General features: G+C 34.1%; 2 protein-coding genes and 1 pseudogene across 3 annotated transcripts; 1 reads left to right on the top strand and 2 right to left on the bottom strand.

Moving 5' to 3' along the window:
• The first annotated feature begins 787 nt into the window (after window positions 1–787).
• On the top strand, window positions 788–5643 carry LOC143568051 (glucomannan 4-beta-mannosyltransferase 2-like). The gene is made up of 9 exons (XM_077054298.1): window positions 788–1400; window positions 1577–1675; window positions 2083–2335; window positions 4032–4142; window positions 4227–4363; window positions 4475–4588; window positions 4682–4881; window positions 4980–5180; window positions 5457–5643. The coding sequence occupies exons 1-9, from the start codon at window positions 1068–1070 to the stop codon at window positions 5617–5619; spliced, it is 1611 nt and encodes a 536-aa protein (XP_076910413.1). The 5' UTR covers window positions 788–1067; the 3' UTR covers window positions 5620–5643.
• A 2392-nt stretch (window positions 5644–8035) lies between these two features.
• Window positions 8036–14568, bottom strand: LOC143568052 (AP-2 complex subunit alpha-1-like; annotated as a pseudogene). Its single transcript, XR_013141515.1, has 26 exons — window positions 14419–14568; window positions 13043–13174; window positions 12797–12922; window positions 12642–12704; window positions 12454–12551; window positions 12164–12371; window positions 11914–12078; window positions 11714–11815; window positions 11488–11585; window positions 11289–11370; window positions 11098–11186; window positions 10916–11021; window positions 10743–10808; window positions 10544–10649; window positions 10361–10465; window positions 10165–10285; window positions 9884–10063; window positions 9613–9813; window positions 9447–9527; window positions 9209–9373; window positions 9021–9133; window positions 8834–8960; window positions 8651–8731; window positions 8492–8563; window positions 8307–8386; window positions 8036–8208 (listed from the first exon to the last, which is right to left on the bottom strand). The product of XR_013141515.1 is annotated as an AP-2 complex subunit alpha-1-like (transcript).
• Window positions 14569–16877: 2309 nt separating this feature from the next.
• Window positions 16878–19121, bottom strand: LOC143568054 (protein RETICULATA-RELATED 1, chloroplastic-like). The gene is made up of 7 exons (XM_077054300.1): window positions 18603–19121; window positions 17998–18096; window positions 17695–17918; window positions 17539–17608; window positions 17374–17453; window positions 17228–17292; window positions 16878–17135 (listed from the first exon to the last, which is right to left on the bottom strand). The coding sequence occupies exons 1-7, from the start codon at window positions 19119–19121 to the stop codon at window positions 16942–16944; spliced, it is 1251 nt and encodes a 416-aa protein (XP_076910415.1). The 3' UTR covers window positions 16878–16941.
• Window positions 19122–19505: the final 384 nt, after the last annotated feature.

A 19505-nucleotide genomic window follows, 5' to 3' on the forward strand; every position in this document is an offset into this window, starting at 1 on the left:
CAAAGAAAAATCTAGCTGTAAACTATCAAGTATCGACTATTGCTGCAAATGTGAAAAGTAGCAATGACATATATACTCATTATGAAGGATCCCATAGTTATGAGGCTTTATATGATCTATTATTTATGAATTATGAAATTTTTTTTAATACAAAGATTTCTTTTTTATTACAAATAAAACAAATAATGACATGCTTTATGACTTTCTTCATACATGGTACTGATTTTTACAAAATCTTGGTACCGGTATTGTATGCGAAAATCGGAAAATAACGGTACCGTACCAGTAGCGTCACGGTATTGATACCGGAAACTAAAAACTTGGTACCAATTCCGTACCAGTACCCGTTTTGTTTATCCCTAATACACGTTTTTGCTCTAAGACCAGGCCATACGTGAAACATCTCCCCTATTTCCCACCAATACGCGGCTCGTTGTTCCCTTATCATAGTGACAAATTAGATAGCGATGTTGTGATCCTGTCCCTTGTTCTTTATTGTGCCAATGCTACATCGTCGCCCGCTCAAGTCATCCCGCATGTATATCACAAGGCATAAACTAAACACTATACATATATGTAACACCTTAAATTCTTGATTTTTTAAACATGCCAAGTTGACCAACCAGGCCACAAAGAAAAAGTCAATAGGTAGAACTTGGAAGGATTAACTTTGTAAAACCACATAGAAAGCAGGACTCAAAGCAACACATTATTAGTTTCTTATTATTTGTTAAAACTAATAAGGTAAGAAAATAATTAAAAAAACATAATAAATCGACTATAAAAAACGTCAAAAACCCTCACTCTCTCTCTATCTTCACCCTCTTCATTTCCTATCCTCTCTTCGGCAATGCCACAACACACCTCTGTTTCTGCTCTGTTTTAACCCAACAGAACTCACAGATTCACCACTGTTTTGGCATAATCCGAAGCTGAGGTTAGGAATCCCATCAAACCCACCCATTTCCTCATCTGGGTATTCAACAAAACCTTCAAATCTCAATCACATTCATAGATCTAAGATCCCTTGTTTTCCACTGTTTTCCTTTGTTTCAGTTTAATTCGAAATGGGTGACGTCATTTCCGGCAAGAATTTGATACCGGAGAGTTTTCCGGGAGCGTCGGTGGACTTGGCGGCGCAAATTGGGATGCTGTGGGACTTAATTAAGGCGCCATTGATAGTCCCATTGCTGCAATTGGCTGTTTATATATGTCTGGCCATGACTGTTATGTTGTTTATGGAACGCCTTTACATGGGTGTTGTCATTATTCTTGTTAAGTTGTTTTGGAAGAAACCCGATAAGCGGTACAATTGGGAGCCGATTCGGGACGATTTGGAAATCGGGAACTCGGCTTTCCCCTTGGTCTTGATTCAAATCCCCATGTTTAACGAGAAAGAGGTTTGGTTCGGTTCGTTTATTTTTATTATTATTATTTTTTTTTTGTCATAGATGATATTTGATAAAACAGGTGGAAAGACATTTATTTGGTTTTTTAAGGTTATTAATTTGTAAGATTTTTTGGGGAATTTAACTTTTAAGGTTTTTAATGTGTTGAATGAATGATGACGTCACAGGTATACAAGATCTCAATTGGGGCGGCGTGTAATTTGTCATGGCCATCTGATCGGCTTGTGATTCAAGTACTTGATGACTCTACTGACTTTGTCATCAAGGTACAACTATTTGAAGCATAAAAGTTTGTATAGAATTAGTTAAAACATAAAGAAGATTTCAATCATTTTTCATCTTATTCAACCCTTTTTACTTGTTCAAATGATTACATCATTTTTAGAGCCTATATTCACGGTTTCAACATCCGAATTCACAAAAATGAGAGCATTGACCATTTGACTATAGGCGATTATTTTTGTTCCAGATACATTTATATTTTTTATGTATCTTACAGTTTAATGCAAATCATTAAATTTTATGGGGTTGATACAAATTTATTTATTTCACTGATTCTAATTTTTAAACAGCCGATTTAATTCATTTAACATTTAATGCCATTTTTAGTTTATTTTTGGTTTTTATATTGATTTTTTTAAAAAGAGAAATAATTTGTTTTTATAAATTTTAGGATATGATTGAGAAAGAATGCCAAAGATGGGCAAGCAAAGGGGTCAATATCAGGTATCAAATTAGAGAAAATAGAGGAGGTTACAAAGCTGGTGCTCTTAAAGAAGGATTAAAGCATGATTATGTTAAAGACTGCGAATACGTGACCATATTTGATGCCGATTTTCGTCCCGAGCCCGACTTTCTCAGGCGGGCCATCCCGTTCCTCGAGTTCAACCCTCAAATTGCCCTAGTTCAAGCCCGGTGGCGGTTTGGTAAGTCTTTGTTTTTTAAATAAACCATCCCTCATAAGTCTTAAGTTTTGGTTAATTAAATTGATACATTGACTATGTATAGTTAATACAACCCCAATATAATTAAATAATTAAAAGAAAAAAGAAATGAAATAAAAGGTAAGAAAGAGTACACCTGCTAACAGTGTAGAAGTTTCGGTAGCCTGAACCACTTTTAAGAAAAAAAGAAATTATAATGTTCACTTTTTATCTCATTAAAGTAATGGAAAACATAGATATTTATTTAATATTTAATATAATAAAATAACAATAAAAATCCCAACCAAATAATTGGTGACAAGAAGCGTATAACTTTGGGTTAGACAGAGAATAATATAAAAGTACATGGATCAGTTCTAAAACAAGAGTATAGTACAAGGAGTTAAAAGATAAATAACATGTTGCCGTAAAGGTGTGGGACCCAATCAGACTGCACCAATCACGGGATCGTAGCCGTCCGATTGTGACACTACTAGAATGCACCACTTCGTGTCTTGTGCCATCTCCACTTTGGTGGGATGGTAAAGGCTTTGGCCTTTGGGTGAGAGGTCCAGGGTTCGATTCCTGGCAATGGTGGTATTTTTTAAATAGTAGGAGGAAAGCATTAACATTCAAATAAAAAAAAAAAAAAAAACTTCGTGTCTTGTACTTTAGTTAACTAATTTAAGGTTTAGATGATTTTCTTGGAAGTTGTAACTCATGCTTTAGAAGGTTGTATCCTCTGTATTGACTTAATCATCCTGATTAAGTTCCAAAATACCCGTCATAAATGTTGTTGGGACAAGGGTGTTTTCGTCATTTCAATAACTTCACTAGACAAGGGGTGTTTGGTAATTTAGTACCGTGTTGTCCACGTGCATTATGTCGTTGGTACAGCTGCTGGATTCACCGACACTCAAGGGACTTGATTTTACATTTTACTCCCTTTGGTAAAAATTCAATTTTATTATATAAATTAGTGTATTTAATTATTTAAATGAAGAGGTTAGATATTGATGAGGTGGCCGTTGATGTAATTACACGTAGGATAGTGACAAAAAAACAAGCTGTGAAGTCATGTGCTTAATGGCGTGTTGTGTTTGTGATGTAGAAACATGTGAGATGTAGCTTCCATGGCCAGATAAGAATAACACATGACCCCACTAGACTAACCACTTATATAATTTGTTGCTAATTTATTTTTTTTAGTTATTTAATAATTATCAATAATACAATTTATAGGAAGGTTTATGTACATTTTAATTTTAGCACGAGAACGTAGTAAATAATATCAATTTATAATAAAATGAGAATGTAAGAATCAATACCAATGACAATACCAATATACATAAAAAATAATTTATAATAACAAAAAAAAACCTAAAAATTAGAACAAAAAATCAAAATCAAGAACAAAATTAATACCAGCAAATACTTATAACAACAAAAGAAAAAATCTAATAATAACAACAAAATATAAATCAACAAATATTTATGTCTCATAATAAAAAATTAGCAAATACGAAAAAAAAAATAACTACAAACACCTATAAAAATAAACCTAGTAATAACAGCAAATTGGTTATCACTGTTTTCATGTTAATAATAAAATGTTTTTGATCCTGTTTCACAATTTATATCAAGTCAAATATTATCTTAAAAGTATTTTGAATTAATTTATTTTTGTTAAATTGTGCAGTGAACTCGGATGAATGTTTATTGACAAGAATGCAAGAAATGTCACTAGATTACCATTTCACAGTGGAGCAAGAAGTAGGATCAGCCACTCATGCGTTTTTCGGATTCAATGGTAATTAAACAACCAAAATTAATTAATTATCTTTTTTAAAGGTTTTAACATGTAGAGTAACATGGATATATGAAATTACCACAGGAACTGGCGGCGTGTGGCGGATTGCTGCAATTAATGAAGCGGGAGGGTGGAAGGACCGGACCACCGTGGAGGACATGGATCTTGCTGTTCGAGCCGGTCTCAAAGGCTGGAAGTTCCTCTATCTTGGTGATCTTCAGGTTAGTTTTTAAATCTTGAATTAAGAAGCAAAATTTACATTTTTAACAATTTTTTAAATGGTACCCGCAATTAGTTCTTGGATTAAGAAGCTACATTGATGCATGGTGTAGGTTAAAAGCGAACTTCCTAGTACATTCAAAGCGTTCCGTTATCAGCAACATAGGTGGTCATGTGGTCCAGCCAATCTGTTCAGGAAAATGGTGATGGAGATCGTTAAAAACAAGGTTCGTATTTGAAGCGTCTTTCTTGATGCATTTTGACAGCAATGATATTATTATATTAAATATTAATCTTGATTGATTTTATTATGTTTGCAGAAAGTGACATTATGGAAGAAAGTATATGTGATTTACAGTTTCTTCTTTGTGAGAAAGATCATCGCGCATATGGTCACGTTTTTCTTCTTCTGTGTGGTTCTTCCCCTCACAATATTGGTACCTGAAGTTGAAGTCCCAATTTGGGGTGCCATTTACATCCCATGCATCATCACCACTTTGAATTCAGTTGGAACTCCTAGGTATTATTATTATTATTATTTTTATTATTATTATCATCTTCATCATCATAATGTTTATTTGAATTTTGTGTGATATATGACAAACTGTTTTTTTTCAGGTCCATACATTTATTATTCTACTGGATTCTTTTTGAGAATGTGATGTCTCTGCACCGTACAAAGGCGACATTCATCGGTTTACTTGATGCAAAGAGGTCGAATGAGTGGGTTGTCACCGAGAAACTAGGAGATGCTCTCAAGAACAACAAAACAGCTGCCAAACCAGCTCCAAAAAAATTCAAATTAAATATCGGTGACAGGTAAAATCATAGCTTTCTCTTTGTTCTTTTCGGGGCTTTCTTTCTATTTTGACTTCTTAAACTTGACCAAATCCAATATTTTTTGGTAACATGACCAAAAATGACCAAATCCAACTTCACCAACTACTCAATACTTTTAGGCAGTGTTTGGTAAGATTGAAGTTAGACAATGGAATGAAAGTTTTTACAATGGTTTTATTAAACAATGTATAAATAAGAGTTAAAACTATACACCATCTCTATGTATATTTAATTTCTGTCTTTTTGGTGATGTAGAATTCATCTCACGGAGCTTGGATTTGCGGTATTCCTCTTCTTCACCGGATGCTATGATTTTATGTATGGAAAGCACAACTACTTCATATACATATTCCTCCAAACAATCACATTCTTGATTGTCGGGTTTGGATACGTGGGCACCATTGTCCCAAGCTCTTAGAAACTCTGATCGCGCCTTGAACCTTGCTAAGCAAAATCGTGCTTCTTTGATCTCTTTCATCTCAACTTATTCTCGGTATATACAATGTTTCGTGTGATTGAAGCGCATACTGTTGAGGGTGAAGAAAAAATGTTAAAAAGGTTGGAGTTTTGGGGAGATTGATCTTGTTTGTGAAAATTATAAGAAAAGTAGGTGGTTTGTTAGAGGGTCATAGTATACAATTGAGTTGAAGAAAATTGATGTTTATGTTTTTTATTGCATTTCTTGTTGCTTTTGTTTTGAATATTTATATTTGGGTCTTTTAGAATTTTGCTTTGTTAAGAGGTATAATATGGTGGCAATAGGAAGACTAAAGACATCTATTGTTTCTTCACTTCTTTTACCTTTGTTAGGAGTCATGTATCTTAATCCAACTTCATACCATTAAATTAAACAAATGTTTGGTCTCTTTATTGAAAAAGGTCTTTTTTTCTTTAGTTTTTAACACTTTCAAATTTTCAATTTTGTATTATGTGATGTGATTACTTGCTTACACACTTGGAAAGAATCAAGATTTGATGTATAAAATCAAGTGATGGCCCAATAGCATTATGATGTTGGATCTATGTGCATAATGCACAGCTTACAAATAGCACTACTTTGTCAAATATGTTCCTAAATGTCACGTATGATTTGAATTTTAACAAGTCGGCTCAACAATGCACGTATTATTATTTGGATAACATAAATGATTTTGATTATATATATTTCATGTTATTATTTGAAGAGATAATAATATTTGCATTTATGTAAATTAAATGTAATCAATGTTATATGTGGAATTTTCATACTAAAACGTATGCATATTTAGGGTGAAACCTATATACCTAGAGGTGAAAAAAAACCCGAACCCGAAAAAATAACCTGGAACCGGTTTTTCTTAAACCCGGGTTTTTAATACCCGAACCCGACCCCGACCCGTAGGGTACAGATAGGGTATGACTTTCAATGTTGAAACCCGAACCCGTACCCGATATAAACCAGATAATACCCGAAACCCGGTTCTAGTTATACCCGAAACCCGGGTTTTTTGCCTACCCGAATAGGGTTTTTTGCATACCCGAACTTGATTTTTGTTGCATACTCGAATATTAGTGTTTGTGCACATGTGTTTGTGTGACACTTGGCAGTGGTTGTGTGGCTACCCATAGATCTATAGCCGTTCTTCAACGGATCTTTTTTTTAAGCACATATTTGATATAAATACGTATTTAGAGCAACGCCTTTTGATATACCAAATAACAATTTAAAACACATAAAATATATGTTTTTTATATTATTGTTTTGTTGTTTACACATGTTTGAATGAGCTTTGAAGTTTGTATGCAAAAAAATGGAGTTAGAATTAGAAAAAAAAAAAAAAAGCAGGCCCGTTAACAGAAAGAACGCTGCAGAAAAATGTTCTTTTTAATACCCGGAAACGGGGTATTCAAATACTCAGAAAATGGGTTTTTTCAATACCCGGAAATAGGGTATTCAAATACCCGGGTATTGAAGACCCGGTTCAATACCCGACCCGGACCCGGTACATAGGGTATGGTTTTTCAAGCCAATACCCAGACCTGAACCCTACCTGGGTATTACTAATACCCGATTTTCCAATACCCGATGATACCCGAACCCGGGTTTTTTTAATACCCGATTTGTGCACCTCTAATTATATACCATATACAGAAGAGATATGACATGTTAATATAAAATGATTGAATCCAAACGAAAGAAAAGGAATCAATCATAATCAAAACTAAATCTTTAATTATTCCGGTAGTAAAACTAGTTAGTTATCAAATAAATGCATGTTATGCATACTAATACTTCATTTCAGCCTAAAACGTAAACAGCAACTTTTACATCGAAATAGAAAGCAAACAGGCAACAAGCTACGCCACAAATTTGTGTGTAGCACACATCAAAGAGTGTTTACTTGAAACAGTTAATGTCAGTTCTCTTCTGGTTTCTACTCACACATAAATGGAACATTGTTTTGAGTGTTTACACAAGTTTAAAAACATTGTATTCGTAACCCTAGAACTCAAATAAAGTGACATGAAAAATGCAATATGAAATTTGATAGTTTTTTACATGAGATAAATATGGGATTTCTTTTCCAGAATGTCATTAAAAATTACATATGAATATGTGCACTGCCAAACAATACAAATAACCTTACATACAACTTCACATCCATCCCATATTGCATCATCATGCAACCTCCTATAAATGATATAAATGTTTCAAAGAATTTAAAAGCCAAAGTAAACCCTCACCAAGAAAATAACCAAACCCGACCTAAGCAACAAAAACATATCCATGATGCTCCCACCCGTCGTCATCACAACTCTTGCAATATGCCCTCCAAGATAACAATTCTCCAACTTTTTATTTCTAACCAATGAAATTATTTTCAAAGCTTTTTAAAGCAAACCAGCAAGTAAAGCACCAGGATCTGATGATGAAATCGTTTGAGCAGCTGGTTGAGGTTGTTGAGGCACCGGCTGCCTCGAGGTTGTGGGAATGCTTATTAACTGTTCCTTAATGAATTCCTTCAACCTAAGTGGATATTTAACCAGATAATATTAAACTCTGCATACACTAATATAATATAGTAATTATTCCTTTTGATATGAAATTTAAAACCGGAAACATACTCGAATGTTAGTGTGGGGTCCCCTGATGCCACTGTCATGCGTAATTGGGTTCTGTCAGCTGGATCCGTTTCTATTCGTACCTGAAAATTTATTAAAATGGTTTTATGATATCACTAGCGATCAGAGTGGAATTAAAATAAAGTGATTTAAGTTATTTAATTAGTTATATATTTATTTATACTTACTAGACATAACATGGACCGTGTACTTTCAGAATAGAAAGTTGTGCTTGCAACTAGATTATTTGCGTTTGGATCCTGAAAATGACATATATCGTAAGCAGGTTTGCCTCTTTTATTTAATGTAAAAAGACAAATTATTACAATAATCATAAGAGAAATTACCAGTCCAGGAGAAACAATAAGCCTCAAACTGTTCAGCAAATTTGCCATTTCTCCCAAGGGCATCGGTCTTACACCTCTAACCTGTTCATTTTGTATATAAAAAAATTATAAAAAAATTTTTGCAAACTTGTAATGTTAAAATAGATAAAAGTCAATTCAACAAAATGTATACAAATTACAAACCACTTCTTGAAGTTTCAAAGGAGGTGCAGCAAGTGATCTCCACTGTGGGAAAAATTCCTCTGCAGATAAAGTCATTGGCTGAAAAAATTTGTTCAACACTGCGGGAAGGCGAAAGTTTATTATCAACCTGTGTGAGACCAACAGTCAAAAAGTCAAAACTGCTGATGTCGAAACGTTGCCGGCATACATGATACAAAAATGAAGGATAACTACCAAGGTGGTTCCAAACTTGTACGAGAAGTCAAGAACGGCAACATCCCTACTTGGACTAAGATTTACAACTTCAAGTGGGCATTGAACCTAAACAAATGAATACAACTTTATCTTAAGAACCAAAATTTAGTATGTTAAAAGTAAATTAGAATGACCTATGACCTGTGCTCGTGGAGGAATAACTTCAGGTACTGATGAAAGCTCCAGTTTCAGATGGGATGGAGACAGAATTACTGCTTGAACAGAATCAAGTGAAGAAGTTGTATTGTTCCCCAAGAAAAGGACAAGACGGCCTTGATGACCTCGCCACTCTGCTTTAATACCAATCTACGATAATAACAAGAATAACATTAATCAGGAGAATATTACCCTGACGTACATTATTAGCAGGAGTGAGTACCTGGACATAAGGATCCTCATATAGAACTCCACTATCATTAACACATAAAGCATGGAATCTTTCTGCAATATCCACTATTGGCTGCAAGGTTGTCAAACGCCAGATTAGAAAGAGATATAAATATTTAAAAACAATGTAATATATGCAAGCGAGATAAAACCAGTACCTTGACAGCATTTTCCTGCTCTCCAACAGGTGCAAGAGCTAAGGCACCATCTTCACTTAAAGTTTCAGTTCCAGAAACACCTGGTGGTCCTTCAAGAGCCAGTGGGCTTAAAAGATCTCCAAGAATATCAGCATTTTGTGGCTCAACTTCACTCACAGTCCCATTGGTATGAGTCAATTCTTGGTCCACATGGTTATTTTCCTGTGAATATACTCAAGTTGCTGATAAACATGAAATCAGAAAGTAGACTCTTTATGTAGATTAATCTTACCATGTTGTTAATGCTAGGGATCTTGACCATGGCAAGTTGGGTCACTTGTGGTTGTTCATTTGCAGGCTGCTGGCCTGTCACCACTAGGGCATTAGAAGCCTGCTGTTGGGCCCGCGACTTGATAGCACTTAGCTCTGCTGTGTCAGTTTCAGTGTCCTCGGCTTTTTTAATCAAAGATGACTTCAAAAAGGGTATCAAAGTCAAATAATCATGAGTGTGTGTTGAATAAAGACAACAACATATATCAATATATATAAATAACAAATCCAAACAATATATACCACACGTTCTGGAAACTTGGGCATTTCTGCCAATATATCCACCAAAGCTGGACCTTTCTTACTCAATGCAAAATACTCGACAGCTCGTTGTTGTATCTCAGCATCAATGCACGTTTCATATCTGTAAGCATTAGAAAGTGAATAAATTTTATTTTATCTTTACATAAAACAATGATAATCGTATGAGTAAACTAACTTGCTGAATATTGCCCAAATCTGATTCTGCAGTTCTGAATCTGGTGGTTGTGAGTGCATCAAAATTTTTGCATATGCTGAGAGAAGAATGGAAATTGTAGGTGTCCTGGATAAATAAGAATCTTAGATTATAAGCAATAATGATTAAATAAAATATAATAAATAAAAGCAAAAATATACTCACAAAACAGTAGGAAGATTCTCATGTAAAATGCTAAAAATTTCTTTGGACTACAGCCTGGTCGTCTGGCCAAAAGGTGACTGTATTCTCCAAGCAGATACGCACTAACCTGTTTAAATTTTATTTGTTCCAAATTATATAGTTATGAGAAAAGATTATATATAAACTTGTGAAACTAATTTACATAATAATATAAAGCAACCTTCATCATTGTCTCGTGTACTGCCGGCTTATCTAGATACTCTCTAGCTTTCAGTGCTGCATAAGGCTGATGAAGTATGCAAGTGTGAGTCAGTGAGTCCTATGAATATATCAATAACACAGCCACAATTCCAAAATAATAAATGTAAATTAAATAAGAAATAAGAAGATTACCTGAAGGTCCTCATTGTTAGTTACAAATTGCACAACACGAAACCAAATGTCATCGCTGACGAAGTCTCCTGCTTTGTCAATCAACTGAAGAATAACATCCACATACCTGAACAAATAAAATACAATTTGGTTCCAAAATCAAATTTGTAGATTTAATTATGAAAGAAAAAAGAAGAGCATACCATGATAAATCAGGAGCAAATTTCTCTGCAAGAATAGCAGCTTTTAGTGCCAACTCTTCACGCATTGTAAACTCTGCTGTTGCAAGATACTGAAAAAAGATGTCATTGGTAACAAAACAAATTAGCATTCGAACACGTTTTTAAAATTTGTTAACTGAGATACAAGATAGTTAATATCTAGCAATTTCTACCTGTAATAATTCTTCAACGATGTCTTTAGCATTTGAAATATCACACATAGCATAAAGTAGATCCAGTGCACGTCTCCGAATGCTGTATTCAAGAAAATCAATACAAAAATAAAAAAAACTCATAAAACAAATGATGATATTATCAACAAATATAAAAATTAAACGATAAATTCGTTTAAGAGCTATCTAGCATTCTAACCTTATATCAGGATCCTTCAGTGAGGTAATAATTTGAGCTTGATGTCTCTTAATAATTTCTTGGACATCTGTAACCATCAACATTCGAGTCATATTCTCCTGTGTGTACCAAGTTGAAAAAATAACGCCATCAGAATATAGCGAGAAGATAAAAAGCTTCAAAAGTTAAAACATTGAACTTATATTACCATTTATTTATTTATTTATTTATTATTTTAATCACTTACTAGACCAAGATAACGAATATTTGGCTCACGAACAGCTATAAACTTCCCAAGTAACGCTACACATTGTGACATCATCTCTTTTTCAGCGTCAAGATGCATTACCTGTTATAGGATGGTTAAATGATCATTATTCAGTGAAACTTAACAATTAATAGAATGTATAAGAATGATAATGTTGTGATGCAATCATGCAAACTTACTAGAGCAAGAGCTTCAAATAAGACAGCATGAGATGCATTGTTCTTATTAACATTTTTCACAACATCTGTTCCCATGAGTATTCGTTGTAGAACCTCAAACAATGCTCTTCTTGTGTTTGGATCTTCAATTGTTGGAAAATATTGAAGGGCCCTTATTGTTTTCACCTGCAATACCAAATATCATTAAAAAAAATGGTTGCATTGATCACATCTATTTGTAAGAAAGTTTTTTAGGACAAAGTGCACAAACCTGAAGCCAGGGTGAAGGAATACCATAATATGTATATTCTTGAGGAACATCTTGATTTCTAGCAAGTCATTCCAATACTTTGACACATTTTGGTAAACAACTCCAGTATGCTTCATGGTTATTAGACACTAAAGAAACAAACAGGCTCATTGATGATGTCAAAACACCAAGATTGCGTTCATCTAACAATTGTGCCATCCGGTCTGACCTGCAAATTTACCAAACTACAATCACAAAGAGAGCTAAAAGGATATTCTAAAACAATGTATCTGATTAAAAGAAAAGCTTACCAGCCATCAACATTAACAACATCAGGGTTTTTTCTAAAAAGCCGAAGCAGACAAAGTGCAGCCTTCTTTTTCACCAGTGGTCTGCAACTACTTGAGATCTGAGGTACAACCGTACAAAGTAAAATGACGTCAATAATTAATCATTTTCATTTAAATTAAGTAAAGTTTCAAAATGAACATAGACTTACAAGTAACTTTTGAACATCAGGTGCTAACGATTCAGCAAATTCTCTACCACCAATATTCCCAACCTGTTAGTTATGGAATCATTTTGTATAGTTATAATAACAAATAAGTAAAGATCATCTGATTTAACCTCACAAATAAACTTATATATCCATACCAATGTTAAAGCCAAGCAATGAAATGTTTCGTTGCGGCCAATAATATCATTACGAACTGTATTAATGGCTAATCTTAAAAAATCATGATTCTCATTGAGCAAGCAAGATGTCACTAAATACCCAACCTGCAGGATCACATAATGTGAAAATAAAAATTCCAGTTTGCAACAAAGAGATCAAAACAACTTTGCAGCATACATCACATGAACCAGTATTATGTAACAAATATATATAATTTTGTGTACCTGCTTTTCAGGATATTTTGGTGCAGATATTAAAGAAACAGCTTCCATATGACCAAAGTCCACATCATATCCTAGCATAAATATGTAAAGCATTTTCCAAACGTATTTCTTCTTCTCATATGGTGTTAACCCCTGTGAAAAAAAAAACAAATGCAGAATTCATTACGACTGACAGCCAACATAAACAGAAAACTGATGCCCTCATCCAGAAGGGCAACCCGCACCCCTAGGCCCTTCCGTTCTTTCATTCTCTTTAATTCATTACATTCTTTGCAAAAACAATGAATTATAAGCATGCTTGGTAAAAATGTGTAAGGTCATAACAATATGTTAGATGATCCTGGTCGATAACTTAGACATGAATTTAAGGTCAACTGGTTTTTGATTGATATGTTAGTACATTTTTTTCAAATGCTGCACGTAATATGATGATATACAAAGAACTTCTCTTCATTATTAATGTGTCAATCCTACCCCTAAATTTTTATTTTACAAGGTAGCAGAGCAGTGATTCTATCTAATCCCACAGAAATTGAAGAGCTGCTATTACTGCACTTCTTATCACTAAGAAGAGTTACAAGTTACAACTCATCTAAAGATGATGATTACAAAGATAGAAGCTTGATAGTGAATTCAAATTTTTTTGCTGTACTTATTCCTTACAAGTATTATAATCGTCAAAAAATCCACACTTATGTTAACAAACTACTTGGTGAGAATGGAGTGAAAGAATGTTGAGATCCCACACCTAGGAGTGCAAACGAGCCAAACCGTTCGCAAGCCAATCAAGATCGGATCAATAAAAAGCTCGAAACGAGCTGAGCTCGATCTCAAATAAAGCTCTTTTTTATCGAGCCTTGTGTGTTTTTCAAGTTTTACTCTTTTAGACTTCTATGTATTGGTTTCACACTGCACACCCAGGCTCGAGCCTATCTTTCGCCTGTTTAAGGTACTGCAAGAGCTCTTAATCTAGTATGTTTCTTTAGGTTTCACTTCAATCCACCCACAACAACACTCCATGAGACTAAACTAACAGCACAGTAATTCATCACGGCATGTCTAACTAGTGATTCTACACTTAATGCATCCAAAACAAGCCGCAGTGAATATGACCAAATCATCTTTAAGTAGATAAAAGAAAAACTGTAGTTGAATTAAGGTCACACTTATCAATTATCCTCATCTCAAATAGTTAGTTTACAATTGGCATTCACAGTCACCTTTTTGGTCAATGAGAAAATTGACCAATCCAATTAAACCTAATTTGCAAAATTCTCTTTAAACTAAACTAATTCACACTTAGCAAAAGCTAAGCTTGTCAAAGAAAGACCTTAATTAATTTACATGAAAGTTGAATAAATAAATAAAATACAAACCTTTTCATTTTTGAAGCGAGTGCGGATATTGCCAAGCTCTTTATCAACACGAAGGCGTTCCTGTTCTTTGTTCTGGCAATTACGGATTTCGGAGATGAAGACGGACAGACCTCTCATGCTGGACAACGCCATCGTGATCAGATCAGATCAGATCCAGGCGATCTATAGAAAGAAAGTGGACTGACTAAAACTTGGGAGTCAGCCTGGACTACGGACTTCCCGTTTACAAACTTTATGATTTTTAAAATTCAAACCCCAACCCAAACCAACTAATATTGAACTTAAATGTGCAGCGGGACGCTAATTGGGCCAGTATTGATTAAGTTCGAATCATTGATGAGAGTAAAGGCGTAAACTAAAGAAAAGTGCATGTTCAAAAGAACATGTAGTTGGTTGGTAAAATCGGTATAGTATGATTGTAAAGTCGATGTGAATTCAATAAGTACCAGCTTACGCACAAGAATTAACCAAAATATAAATATGTCAACATCCAAGTACAATAAATTAGCATATTTAAAATAAAAAAAGATATAATAATACCTACGTAGTTAAAAAAAATTACGGTGAAAAAAAAACTGGGTGTCAGCGTGGGGAACCGACGCAAATTCAGTGGGTCCTAAAAAATAGTGTGACCGCGGAGAACCAATGAATTCGGTCACTTCTAAAAAATAACATAAAAACTTTAAATAATAGAAACAAAAAAGAAATTATTTATAAAAAAAGGGAACAAACCAGGTCATGTATCGATGACACCAAACTATGCAAATTAATAGTATTTATAATTATAATTATAATTATAATTATATTTACATTTATATTCGCTTTGGTATTAATTAGTTTTAAGTTGTAGCCTTGTAACCCATACAAGATAGGTAGGTTTTAATATGTTGCGGCCTTGCGGGTGTTCAAGAAAGGTATGTGATAAATCTACTTGTGATAACATTCTCTAATAGTGTTATGTTTTCAATAACAAAAGTATTTTTAGACTAGATGGAAAGACTACATGGCCACCTTGAAAACCATTTCTACAACACGAGCAGCCACCATTTTCTCCTTTTTCATCAACGATTCGATTTTTTAATCTCCAGTAATATTTAACAGTCGTGTTTTTTTTTTGTCTCATGATAAGTAATGCTTATGATCATTGTCTTTTTTTTTTCCTTTCACAAATTTATATTATGTTTTTTTACATCAACACTTTTAATATTTGTGAAATCTGGCAATTGATTTATTGAGGCAGAATTCCTTACATTGTTTTCTTTTCTTTTCCACCAAGTTGTTCTCGCATTTGACAAGTTTGTATGCTTTCCTCTCTTTTGTCAATGTGAAATGAATAAATAATATTTTGACAAATAAAAAACGACAAGAAAATAGATAAACTCATAGAATAGCTTACTAGTATTTTAATTAGAAAACAAATGATGACACCCTTTCAAATTTGATTTTTTATATAAGTTTTACATAAATATGATTTAAAAACCCAAAACAAGCATTAAAACTAAATAATATATATTTAACTAGAGTTTATATTTATATAGAAGTGATTAAGTAAATTGTCATTATGTATATTATGGGTTTCACTGTCTTTTCTATTTTTTTTAGTAAAGGGACAAAGGTCCGGTAAATTTTATAAATGTAATGGAAATTTAGAAAGAAAATGAAAAGAGAATATAATAAATAACTCATGAGGGCATTTCCCTAAGTTGATATTCTATTTCCAACACCTAATATAGCTATGGGTCCTATACAATAAATACATGAGGCAATTAAATCCGACCCAAAGCTCTAAGTCTAAACTAAGTAAATTCTATCCTTATTGGCCTAATATTGATTTGGAATGAAGACCAGCCTATAATTTCTCTTTCTATAATGCCTAAGCTACCCTTCCATATCCAATTTCCAAAGTATTTTGCCTTTTCCCATAAAAAAAGTGGAGTTTTATCAAGCCAAAAATGACCAGTTTACCCTTGATATTAGAAGTAGCAGAGTTGAACCTAAACAATTGAGCCTTCCAAATTTCAAGCTTGACCAGAAAATAGTCAAACATGACCAAAATGCTCAAACTGTACAACTTATAATCTTTATTCCAGCAATCTTTTTTATTCCAAAGTAACAGACTGGTCAATTGATTACTGGATTATGCTCTCCCTCAAAATGTCTAACTTTAGAATCCATAAGCCAAAAGACCATATTATCCTTATAGCAGAAAAGGGTATATTGTTCAAATGTACCCAGAATTTGACCTTTTATCTAAACCATTTTGAGATTCTTTATTCTTTTCATTTTCTTTCTAAATCATCACTGTTAATCAAGATAGAATTTGCAAAATCTTGGCTTGCATCAATTAATTAAGTAAATACCAAGGAGATAATATATAACAAGATTTCTGGTTGAAAATCCAACAAAATGAAGCAGCAGGCTGCTAAAGATAAGGCTGGCTAGCACACAAGTGACTGCCAATTGCCAAATGTCCAAATTCTACATTCAAAGGAAACAGAAACCACTTCGACAAATTATTATTTATTACTGAACACCACTCAATCTAGCCCAGTCTACAAACTGCATCCCACCATAAATGTTATTTGCAAAACGCACACCAACTGTAAATGCCATCGCAACTACAGGAACCTGTTTTGCCAATGGAGAAGCTTCCACCAAGCTTTCCAACCCATTGACGATTTGGTAACGCGTATTTGAAGACACCGCAAGAAAAACACCTGCAAACAATAATGTTCATAGCATCATTACTATGCTTGCTCCTATTAATAATTTATTTAACTTCAAATACAAATGCACATAACAAGCATACCCCAAAGAACAGCACTTTGCACCAAAGGAGGCACCTTTACATCACCTTCTGATGAATGCATCCTCCTGAAAGTCAAGTCTCACATTTAGGCGTTTCATTATTAATATCACAACAATTGTAATCTTTTTTCATAAAGGATCGCATACCGTTTGGCATTCATAATCATGTTAGCAATTCCTTGGCCGACAATACCACAACCAAATCCAATTGCACCATACAGAATACCCTGAATTCATACAACCAAAACACAAAGTTATCACCAGAACCACTTTTATGTGTATAATAATAGCTTGTAAAACATGAGACAATACCTTGTAAAAATACGAGGCAAGTCGTTGCTGTGCTGAAAATCTAATCCCCGGTCTCTCAAACTCAAACACACTACACAACCAAAAAAGTCCAAAATTAATTAAAAAACCAACATCAAGCTAATTTCCCGAGCGTTAAAATAAAGACATAACAATAACCTGCTAGGCAGAGCTGAAACAGAGTTCTTCAAACCACTAAACAAACCGCCACTCGCTAACGTTTGCTTCCCTATGCGCGCATACGGTGCCAACATTCCCACCATAGCAATATCAACCACTATACCCACCAAAAGATCCGCAGCATACAACTCGAACTCATTCCAGAAATCTTTCCCTCTTTTTTGCACTTCGGCAAATGTCGCACAACAAGAATCAATCACTATCTGCATCATAACCATCAACACATAACAACATGCAACCACCAATCAATTACGGCATGCAAGTAAAGATCAGTACACGAACCTCAGTTCCGACTTTAAACAAAAACGACGGGTCAGCAAGCAACCGGTTCCGAAGCATACCGAAATTCCTTGTCAAGAAACTTAAAGCCCAACCTGATTTCTAATAACCAAATCATCAATCACCTAACATTAGCCCTAATTCAATCCATTTAACAATTAACATAACAACGGTTAAAAATAGGTTGCAAAAGTTGCTAGGAGGACCCTAGGCGGCCGACTAGGGAGTTGGGTGTACTCTGATTAAATATAAAGAAAATTAATTTTTTAAAATTATATATATGTCAAATATAATAAGTTTAGTAATATTTATAATAAAATAGGTGAATATAAATATATATAAGAGATATATTTTTAAATAACAAATTATTCTAAAAATTGCTAATCCTTAATTAAAAAATGATATTTTCTTTAATATTATAGAAATACAAATTATGTTTCTTTTAAGTCAAAATCGGCCCAAGTTCACCGACTAGATGCAATCGATTCTGGCTGAGGTTGACCACCTTTGATAGATTCTTAGTAACTAGACGGAGTTAAAAAACTCAACAAGGCCAATACATATTGGCCTGGTAAACCTACTTTTACAACATTGGTTAAAGTAACTACCTGTAACTCCATATACCGAGTAACGATAAGCTCCCGAAGCCCGGTCGCCTTCGCAGCCTCCAACATATCTTCCGGAAGACTAACACCATTAGCTTCAGCCACCTTCATGACGTCATCAAACTTCATCAACATTCCAAACTCCTTCTCATCATGATCATCCTCATCTCCGCCGCCACCGCCGCCGCCGTTACCCGGCGGCGGAACATTTCCGTTACCGTCATCATCATCTCCACTATCATCATCATTTTCATCAGTTTTCCGATCTGGGTTTGACTCAAAAACACTAGTCACAGTCGCCATGTTCCCTAAATTATCTAAATTATCCGATTCGAATGATTTTAATTTGTGTACATGCAGACTCCGACCCGGGTTCGTTGAAACCCGGTTGTGTAAAACGATAGATAGCTTGAATTTGAATATGGGTTTGAAGGTTAAAGTTAACTGCTTTGGTAACTCGGTTCTGCGGGATGATGAATCGTTGAGTTTCATTACGATGAACCCTTGTGGAGATAACGCCATGGCGGAAATGTCACCGGAAACAATGGCGACTTTTGAAGTTATGATTTTTGTATTTAAATATGTTGGATTTTGACTTATTAAGAAGAATTGATGATTAAAAGGTGAAAGCTACAGATGATGATGATGATACAGTGTCGTCTTGGGGACGATAAACATAAACCCTAACTTATTATACTTGGGCCTAATAAGTGGGCTTCATAATGGGCCTGGTGTAGTGAGGTAAACTGGTTGTTGGTTAGTTGTTGTATCATAAAATACAAAAACAGTAGAAAATATATTTTGAATTAAAAACGTTATAAAACTAAATTTTAAAAATCTTTTGTTCAGCTTTTACTTAATATAAAAAGTGCCAAATATAGATGATTTGTGATTCTGTAATCGGAA

Source organism: Bidens hawaiensis, unplaced genomic scaffold (genome assembly GCF_021521415.1).
Source record: "Bidens hawaiensis isolate Kalapana, Puna unplaced genomic scaffold, B.hawaiensis_p1.1 tig00023795_1, whole genome shotgun sequence".
Classification (NCBI taxonomy): domain Eukaryota; kingdom Viridiplantae; phylum Streptophyta; class Magnoliopsida; order Asterales; family Asteraceae; genus Bidens; species Bidens hawaiensis.